We start from the raw sequence: 10166 nt of genomic DNA, 5'->3' as shown, positions 1-10166 counted from the left end.
TTATTTTCTTCTTTAATAATGCGTACATTTATTTAACTTTAAAAAAAATAAAAATTTATTAAGTTGTATTCAATCTAGCTTTGATTCCAAAATATGCATTTATTGGTGAGGAAAATGAAGACTTTTTTCCCATTTTACACTGGAGGATACGAATTACAATAAAGACATTCCATACATTTATCTTTATGACTTTTTCTCTGCATATTCTTCTTTTCCGTTATATATATGTACACACACACACATATATACATATATACATACATACATACATCGTGTTTTGATGACATGGTATCAAATATTTATAAATTTACATGACAAACATATATATAATAAAATCTATCTCACTGAATAAACCAACTGTGGATGTTGGGTACTGTCTGGGACAGAAATTTTTAAGGAAACATGAACATGAACATGAACAGTACAGTAAAAAGCTGATAAAGCTAAGAATATTATTTTCTGGGTTTCAATTTTGAAGATTTTGATTTCCTCTCTTGAGAAAATGAATTTTCACTTTTCAGTTCCGCTATAATCAATTATGTGAATTCTGAAGATTCTATAACAATCAAAAGATGAAAATTAAACCCACAAAAGGTGGCTGAAAATATTGTCCTATATTTTTTTCCTTGAGTTGTATTTTATTCCTGGCTTTTCCCGGAAGTCATGTTTCAAGAAATCCTGTCATCCGGAGAATTGAATTTCGGACTTCCATCAAATTCCTTCCTTTAAGTCTCTTCCCATTAATCCCGGCGCAGACGGAAAACGCCAGTATTTTCCCGGCAAGACGCCGTCCGATGATGACGTGTGGTGGGACCATTTCTCCGTCATCACTACTATCTTCATCAAAAAAATCTGAATCCATATACTCAAGCAATGAATATGTAGACGCATTTTCCGGGATTTTCATTGGAACTGAAGTCAACTTTTTCCTTTTGCCCTTGCTCTTTCTTGATTCTCGTGAATTCAAATGAACTGAAGCATTGCAGTATTCCCCGTTTTCTTCATTATTTTCTGGAAAAATGACTTCAGATTCTTGAAATTCTTCTGCCATGGAAAAACAGGTTGCTGAAGGAAGAATAACCTGAAAATTATGATAAAGAAGAGAAAATTAGAAAAAATTGGATATTGTGGAACTGATAAAAGTAGGGAATTGGTAATGAATTTATAGGGAAAAAAAACTGATATGATTGATTATGGAAGGAAAATAAGAAACCGTAGAGAGTACATTTTGATTGGATGTCGTCACTGTAAAACGTGTTGAGTATATTAGCCGCTTTTTTCCCTAAAAGAAATCGGACGCTAGCTGTTACTTGCGGTTCACGGCTTCGTTGTGTATAATGTATATAGCATAACTGTATAGCTTAGGTGTATAATTTCAGTTATCTAATATTAACTTTTATTCGAATCAAACTATTGGAATCTCATTTCCTAGCTAGTTGAAACACATTAATAAGAATGTATTTTTTTCTTTGTGTATCGTGTTAATTTAAATTCCAAAAGCGTGTCAAACACCAATTAAGTTATTTGTACAGGTCAGTTTCTTTAAAAGATTGTTACACTGACTTTCTTTAGGGGAAAAATATTAATTAAGATTAAGAGCCAATTTTATGTAAAAATTTCGAGAAAGTTTTACAAAAAGTGAATTTTTTTTTCTAGAGAAAGTGTGATTAAAAAGTTGAAAAAATTTATGAGTTCACGTGCAAAATTGTTTTTAAAAAAATAAAAAATAATAATAATAAATTTGTGGTGGAAAATATACTTATAAATTTTTTTTTTTCGAAAAGTCGCTACCAAAATGTGCTAAGCCCCTGTTTGTTTCCCATTCTTTTTTCATAAAATGAAAAATATGATCATTATTCAATACATCAAACCACCAAATTTGAATTTCTATCTCTTATGTGGGACCTATAACTACTTTATTTTTCATTTTCATTTTTACAAAAATGAGAAACAAACGCCCCCTAAATATGTATTGGACTCTTTGCTGCAAAATGCACCCCTTACGTGGGCATTGACCTGACATAGCTCACATAAAATTGCATATCGGGGTCAATCTAGACGAGCTACACCTCTTACGTCTAAATTTCTAATAGAGATAGAAATTTTACCTTTTAAGTTAGTTAAAAATTTTATATGCTATACCTCAACTAAAAGCGTCTGCAATTGTGCTCTAAATTAGATCTAAATTATGATTTAAATTTGCAAAAAGTGAATGAAAATCTTTTCAATGGAGGGATGAAAAGGAAATACAAAGTGAATTTTTCTACACAAAATGTAATATATAAAAAAAAGTGTAAAATTTATAGCTTTTTTAAATTAATAATATGTGGAATTCATAAGAGGCAAAAAGCTACCAACACGCAAGCAACTTTTTTAGATCTTCAATTTGGAGTAGAATTTGAATTTAAATTTTCGTGATTTCAATGTGAATGCAAAAGTAGTTTTGAAGAGATCAATCTACACTTAATTTTAAACCACCATTAGATACGCTCGAAGTAGTTAGAGTAGAATGTGTGCGGTTGAGTGTAGATTGAAAATTTGTTGATAAATGGATAAGCTTTTTGAATTCAGTAGGTGGGAGTTAGATGGATATACGAAAAATTCTCCTATAGATGTCTAGGTTTGAGAAAATTTAATCAACTCAATGTAGACTAATAAATGCACAGATGCACGTGTGTGGTGGAGCCCCAATGTTAGAAAGGATATAAAAATATTTAGAGTAATGTTACATGACCTGAGTGGATGATCGCGATGATGATGGCATACATACATGGGGTGGAGGTTATTTTATTCGCACGGAACTTGAACATTCCAAGTGAGGGCGCGGTCATCGGAGGTGTCATCTTTGAGGGTCAAGTGGCATTTCCCAAATATTTACAAGTACAAATTAAGGGTGTATTTGAGACCTTTAATTTTGAAAAACATATTATGAAATAGTAAATTGATGGAGAACGAATGGTTAAAAAAGAAGAAATTTTTTTAAATTTGAATGTAATATTATTTTAATAAAAAATGTGTGATTAAAAATGAGTACTATAAAAAAATAATGTGGGAAGATGTGAAATAATGAATGACAAACTGGGGATAATTGTGTTGTAACTTGTACGTCACTTTGTTTATGAGTATGCTAATGAAGCAAGAAAATCACATTAAAGCATTATTTTATCCAGTTCAATGATATATATATATAGTGCAAATGTGTAATCTATTTTTTGAGGAAGTAATAACCTATTTATAAGTAGTTTATAAATTCTCAGTCAAAGTTAAATATTAATTTTAATCACTAATTCGTAATTGTTGCTCATTATTATCTGTATATTTTGTCACTATTTATTATTTTTCTAATAAATTATTTATAAATTTATCAAACGAAAGTTTAAACACCTGTTTGATAAGGACTAAAATTAGACCACTCGTAGATTGTGATAAACGTTAATAAAATGTGTGGTTGAAAAATTGTAGAATCCATGATATATGTGATTAAAATTAATTATTAACTTTGATTTAAGTTAATATATAAATTTTAATTACTGCCAAGCACGTGCTGAATATGAACGACACTATATATCAAAATAGTAGAAAGAAAAATTAAAATAAATTTGAAAGTGAGCTGATAACCGAGCTGAGTGGAGCCACAAATCCGCGTATTGAGTGCGCCTCAACTCAAAGTTGTAATTTGGGGAATGAGTTAACATCAAATATTCAAAGTGAAATGGCAGCTCAGCGCATCCGGCGGCTCATTCGCAGCTTTATACACGAACAAAGATGCTGTTCTATCGCATCAACGACGACAGACCACTCAAGAATTGACGCGTGTAATTTAGCGCTGTAAGACACCGGCCAAAGTGAGGAATCTAGTATCTTAAATCGAGGACTAATTTTTTAAGGGGAAAAAAAAAATGAAAAATAACATTCTCATTAATTTTATGTAGAATAACTTTGCTTTTAATGATATCCTATGCATAATTTCATATTTAAGTCACTAATTGATGTATATTAAAATTTAATTTAAATCAAAATTAATAATTAGTTTTAGAAAAATGTTTGTTGCACATCACAATTTACATATTATTTTAAAAATTGATAATGTGGCAAAAAGAAAGTGGAAATTTTTTTTTATTTGGTTTGTGAGATTTTGACTCAATCAAATCTCGCTAAATCATAGTAAACAAATCTGCAAATTGTGATGTATATGTAGTACAACCGTTAATTCTAACCACATATTATATGAAATTCATTACTTTTTAATTATATATTTCATTATTATTATTATTATTATTATTATTATTATTATTATTATTATTATTATTATTATTATTATATCAAAATTTACTGAAAATTTTGTTTTAATCTACACCAAATACGGACTAAAATTATATTGCTTCCCTTTTGCAAAAATTTTAGTTTTTCATTTTTGTTTTCCCACCTTCCTACCTTGCATCTCCTCATTGCTCGAGAGGCCCTCAAGCATCAAGGGAGATGCAGGGGTGGGAAAGATCTTTTAATAAAAAATAAATGAATAAATAAATAAATCGTTACATTTCAATTCCTTTGATTTCGAAAATTCACCAATACAAGATAATATATATTTGCATACCGTGGGCAAATAATTTACTCTGTCTTAGAGAGTTTAGCTTGTTAATAAGGGTTGGGAGGATTTTTAAAGGAAATGACGACACATTTATAGACTTGGAAGGGTCATTTTCTTGTAGTTTCAAATTTGGCATTGCATGCTTTGCCGTATTGACTTTAGCTAAACTTAGATAACTTTCCAATTATTCAAGTTTTGCTTTCTTCATCATTTGCCATCCTCTCCAAGATTCAGAGAGCGGAAGCCTAAGATGTGGCCCCTTGCTTAATCGCATACTTCATTTCATTGCACCAATTAAGTGTTGACATCTAGAGTAATACTTTAAGGGTCCATTTGATTGTAAAGATAGAATTTGAGTGAAAAAAATGAATTGAAGGGAATTGAATTGCCTAGAATTTGTTTTAGTGGGAATTGTCAATTAATAATTTTTTATTAATATAATTTTTTACCTAAAAAATATTAAAATAAAAATATCTTTTAGTACTCGTTTGACTTTGTTTTTCATGAAAATTGTCAATTTAAATGATATTTACTTCTACATTCCTAGAATTTGTTTCTATTGTTAAAAAAAAAAAAAAAGATTCAAAAAAATCATCCATATTTTGGTGTTTGTTTGACTTTGTTTTACATGAAAATTGTAAATTTAAGGGATATCCTCTTTTACAATTATTCTTAGAATTTGTTTCCATTGTCAAAATAAAAAAACAAAAACCAAAAAAAGAATAGGTGAAAAATCAATTCTCACCACCAAAATAAGGAAATGGCACGTGAAGATGAAAAATGAATTCCGTGGATAAAAAAATGCAATCAAACACCAAAAAAGTTGGAATTTTCATGGAATTCAAGGGATATCAAACAGGGCCTAACATCAATGATACTAGATAATATTATTATATTTTTAATCAATAAATTGGTTATAGAAAAATGATCTCCTGAGCATCGATAATTAGCTAGTGACATGATACACAAATTAATTGATTGATCATTTAATTTATGTTATCTACAATGATAATAGGTGTGTCATGTCATCAGTTTTTAAGAGATTATTGCTCATTGGTTATAATAGATTGCATCTTTAAATTTCAAAAAGTAATTTTTTTTTTATACATTTCAATAAACTATTTATTTCTTTCGACTAATGATACATTCAATAGTTTTGGAATGTCAGAGATTAGTAAACTACATTGTTCAAATGATCGTTACGATCAAAGCTTCAGTCGGGGAAAGTCACGGCTTCGATCGGAGGTCAGAGTGTGGGCCGATGATTGTATAGATTTTGGAATATTAGATAGGCTGCAAGAGTGAGTGCGAGAGTCGAGACAACGTTATGCACTTTATTGTAGGTGTTTAGGGTTATTTAGTGGATTTGATCTTGTTTGGCTAAGAAATGAAACAATAAAATGGGTAATTGGGCCAAAAATTAAAAAATTAGAAATGAAACAAATTATTGGACCAAAAATTTGATCATTAATTTGTTAATTTGTTTAGAAAAAATTAAAATTAAAATAATTTGATTTACTCAATATAAAAAAAATTAGAAAGATTCGGTTCTTATTCGGTTCTTCGGTTCTTGGTCTAGAACCGAGAACCGAACTGTACCCGTCGGTTCTCAATTCAGATACCCGTTCGGGTATTTAATTTGACAAGAACCGTCGGGTTCGGATCGGTTCGGTTCGGGTTCGGTTTGGTCGGTTCGGTTCGGGAGATTTGCCCAGCCCTACTAAAAAGAGTAAGTTTATCTCTCCATGTATAGAGAGTTGAACTTAGGGTTGGACAAAACTTTCGAATTGAATCGGATTGAACTAGACCCGATCCAAACTGAGCCGAATAGAACGATTCTTCTTAAGTTAAATACTCTTACGAATATTTGAATCGAGAATCAAAGAGTTTGGTTCGATTCTAGGAATCGAATAAAAATTGAATCTCCTTATTTTTTTTTCAATTTGTTTAGTTTAAATAAGTCAAATTATTTTATTTTTAAAATAAATTTGCCAACTAATTAATTTAGCTCAAACCCAAAAATTTTCCTAATTCTAATTTTCAAATTGATCTAAACTTTACCCAAATCCATTATTCTACTATAGTGCCGTTTCTATCATTCTAGAAAAATCAAATTGATACTTGATGGTGTCACTCTCAATTATTGTAGCTTGTTATCTTCCTCTTCCTGTGTTTTAACAATCAAGTTTATAAAAAACTCAATAAAGAGAGATGCAAAATATATATAAGATTGGATTACGTTATTTTGTAAGAGTTAAGATTGAACATATCATTAGTTTAATTAAAGTAGCATTATAAATATTTTAAAAATTAATTATAGTACGAAACTCGAGAATCGAATGGAATCGAACCCAAATAGTTTTGTAATTAAATTTGGACCCAATAATTCCACTTATTAAATACTTGAAAAGTCGGGTTCAATTCGATTTTCTTCCGTACCAATCCCAACCATGTCTGGTCCTTGTCAAACTCACTGTTATTTGAAAAAGTAAGTATAGAAAAAATCTTGAAGCCTATTTTCAAGTTATGACTCTTTTATAATAAAAGAATTTCACTTTTAAGAGTCATAGAAAATGCTTTAATACGAGATTAATTGACACCAAATCAAAATGGCTAAGTATTTATTAGACTTGCAATTTTAACAATTTTTTATGACAATATGGGGAGAAATGTGTGTGCATTTCTCAATTAGTTAACAAGCATCTATTTATTATTTTTCATAAAATAAAAATATTACTTTTTATGTTTAGTTCAAGTACAACACGTATGAAAACGTTAATTTATTAGGACTTAACTATAGGAGACCGAATAATAAGTTGACTTGCAATTTTAGGATTAAAGATTGAAAACAGATGACATACCCCATTAGGTTATTATATGGAATGAATATTAATTTCTACATATATTAAATTGATTCATATGGAACTAAGATTAATTAGGCGGCACTGGGCCGAGTTGATTAATTTATAGATTATGAAGAAAATAATTTAATACTCTGATTTAGATCTCTAGTCCTTATCAATTATATAGTTTTACTTACTGTATATTGGCAGGCTAAATAATTTACTATCCCTCTTTATCGTTTGTATGATTAAAAAGAAAAAGAAAAAAAAAAAATTGGTGCAAAGATTCCCAATCTATTGCTTTCGTCTTTGTATTATCCTAAAAAATCTTGGCTACGTAGAAGTTTAATCCGTTCACATTTGAGTTTAGCTTCTTGAATTTATTCACATATTGCAATAAAAATAGAAATGGAAAGAAATACAATAATGAGTCTGCTGAGTAAATTTAACCAATAATCACTGAACTTTACACTTGATTACTACTTGCTCACTCATCTTTCACATATTACTGAATGCTCACTCATCTTTTCATATAATTACTCATTCATCACTCGTCTCTTCAAATAATTGGGCGACTTTTACGACAAATTTTCGACAACTTCCGACCACAAAGAATGTCGAATTTTGATACCGTTGGAAAGCCCACGATGTCCTCTTCAATTATCACCCAAAATCTCATTATAACTCCAAGGGATTCGATCGAAAAATTGTCTTAAAAGTCGCCCAAAAATTTTGAAAATCTGGGCAGATTTTCAAAATTTTTGGGCGACTTTTAAGGCAATTTTTCGGCAACTTTTGACCATCAAAACTATCGAATTTTGATACCATTGGAAAGCCCACAATGTCCTCTTCAATTACCATCCAAAATTTCTCCATAATTCCAAAGGATTCGGTCGGAATAAATCTACCAAAATATAGAGCTTGTATGGTGCAAGTAAAAAGTCAATTAAAATCAATTTTTTGACCGTTATTTTACTATTACAGTCGTCATTTTTGAATTCTTCTATCACAGGTTGGACCCATTTTACCTCTAACAATCAAAAAATCAATTATCAAAATTCCTGCCAAACAAATACATAGTATTAAGTCATTAAGTTGTCTTTATCAATAAGACAAGAATTAGAAATGCATTTGAATATAACATTTGAAAATGAATATGCCTCGTAACAAAGTGTGAACTTAGATGAGATATTTAATTGGCTTTGCTGGCTTAATCAAGTCTATTGGGTCAAGAGAAAAAAGAATTAAGTAATGAAGTATATGGATCCAAATGTGGGGTTGTTGGGATACAGCGAGATTATCCAAAACAAATAATTTGAGAACAATCCATATGATCTGCAATGACTCGTAGGAATTTCAAATAAGAACTTATTTTTACATCAATAGAGAATTTGTCTGAAGTTAAATTTTGTAACAAAATGAGTATAAAATAAATGAATATTGCGAAGATTTATAGATCCCTTTGCAATTATTATCTTACTCTTACAACAGATATTGTTGCAAATCAACACGATAGTTTTGTTGTTGAAAGCTGAAATTCATAGATTTGTTGTAAAAGGTGGCAGGTTCGTGAAATCCTATGATCTTGCAGTTTGAAGATTGTACTTCATGGGAATCTTGAGGGGTAATTCAGTGGTCAGACCTTGAGTTTGCTCCCCAATAGTCACCAGTTCGAATCCTCTCAGAGTCACTTAGGCGAGTACCCGACTGTAAACTTCAAGACCCCGTAGGATTAGTTGAGATGCGCATAAGTTGGTCCGGACATCTACGGTCATTAAAAAAAAAAAATTGTACTTCATGGGGTGGTAGCTTTTACTTTGAACTTTCTTTAGTAAGAATCTATCGAACATATTTGAATAATCAGTGAACACAATGTTTTGAACTATTGACTGTTATTGCAAGCCTAGACAATAGATCAAACATATCATATCTTATATCAAATTTTGGTTCTCTATTGTGTTTATTATTTCGAGACTGAACCTTCTTGGTTCTACAAGAGTTGATTAATTTATGGATTATGAAGAAAATAATTTAATACTCTGATTTAGATCTCTAGTCCTTATCAATTATATAGTTTTACTTACTGTATATTGGCTAGGCTAAATAATTTACTATCCCTCTTTATCGTTTGTATGATTTAAAAAAAAATAAAAAATTATGGTGCAAAGATTCCCAATATATTGCTTTCGTCTTTGTATTATCCTAACAAAATATTGGCTAAGTTGAAGTTTAATCCGTTCACATTTGAGTTTAACTTCTTGAATTTATTCATATATTGCAATACAAATAGAAATGAAAAGAAATATAATAATTAGTCTACCTACCAAATTATAATATTAAATCATTAAGTTGTCTTTATCAATAAGACAAGAATTAGAAATGGATTTAAATATAACATTTGAAAATGACTATTCCTAGTAACAAAGTGTGAACTTAAATGAGATATTTAATTAGCTTTGCTGGCTTAATCAAATCTATTTTGGGTCAAGAGAAAAGAGAATAAGTAATGAAGTATATGGATCCAAATGTGGGGTTGTTGGGATAGAGTGGGATTATCCAAAATAATAATTTAAATAATTTGAGAGCAATTCAGATGATTTGCAATGACTCGCAGGAATTTCAAACAAGACCTTATTTTTATATTAATAGAGGATTTATCTGAAGTCATTTGTAACAAAATGAGTATAAAATAAATGGATATTGCAGATTTATAGATCCCTCAGCAATTACTA

General features: G+C 29.8%; 1 protein-coding gene across 1 annotated transcript; it reads right to left on the bottom strand.

Moving 5' to 3' along the window:
* Nucleotides 1–296: 296 nt before the first annotated feature.
* Nucleotides 297–1183, bottom strand: LOC111370325. Its single transcript, XM_022991998.1, has one exon. The coding sequence runs from the start codon at nucleotides 1049–1051 to the stop codon at nucleotides 662–664; it is 390 nt and encodes a 129-aa protein (XP_022847766.1). The 5' UTR covers nucleotides 1052–1183; the 3' UTR covers nucleotides 297–661.
* Between the last annotated feature and the right edge of the window lie 8983 nt (nucleotides 1184–10166).

The sequence above is a fragment of the Olea europaea genome, chromosome 21 (assembly GCF_002742605.1).
Source record: "Olea europaea var. sylvestris chromosome 21, O_europaea_v1, whole genome shotgun sequence".
NCBI classification, from domain to species: Eukaryota; Viridiplantae; Streptophyta; class Magnoliopsida; order Lamiales; family Oleaceae; genus Olea; species Olea europaea.
This window is presented reverse-complemented; position numbering and strand designations above follow the sequence as displayed.

Bases quoted from the DNA above. Each gene is read 5' to 3' on its own strand.
- LOC111370325 (XM_022991998.1), bottom strand. From the start codon at position 1,051: ATGGCAGAAGAATTTCAAGAATCTGAAGTCATTTTTCCAGAAAATAAT.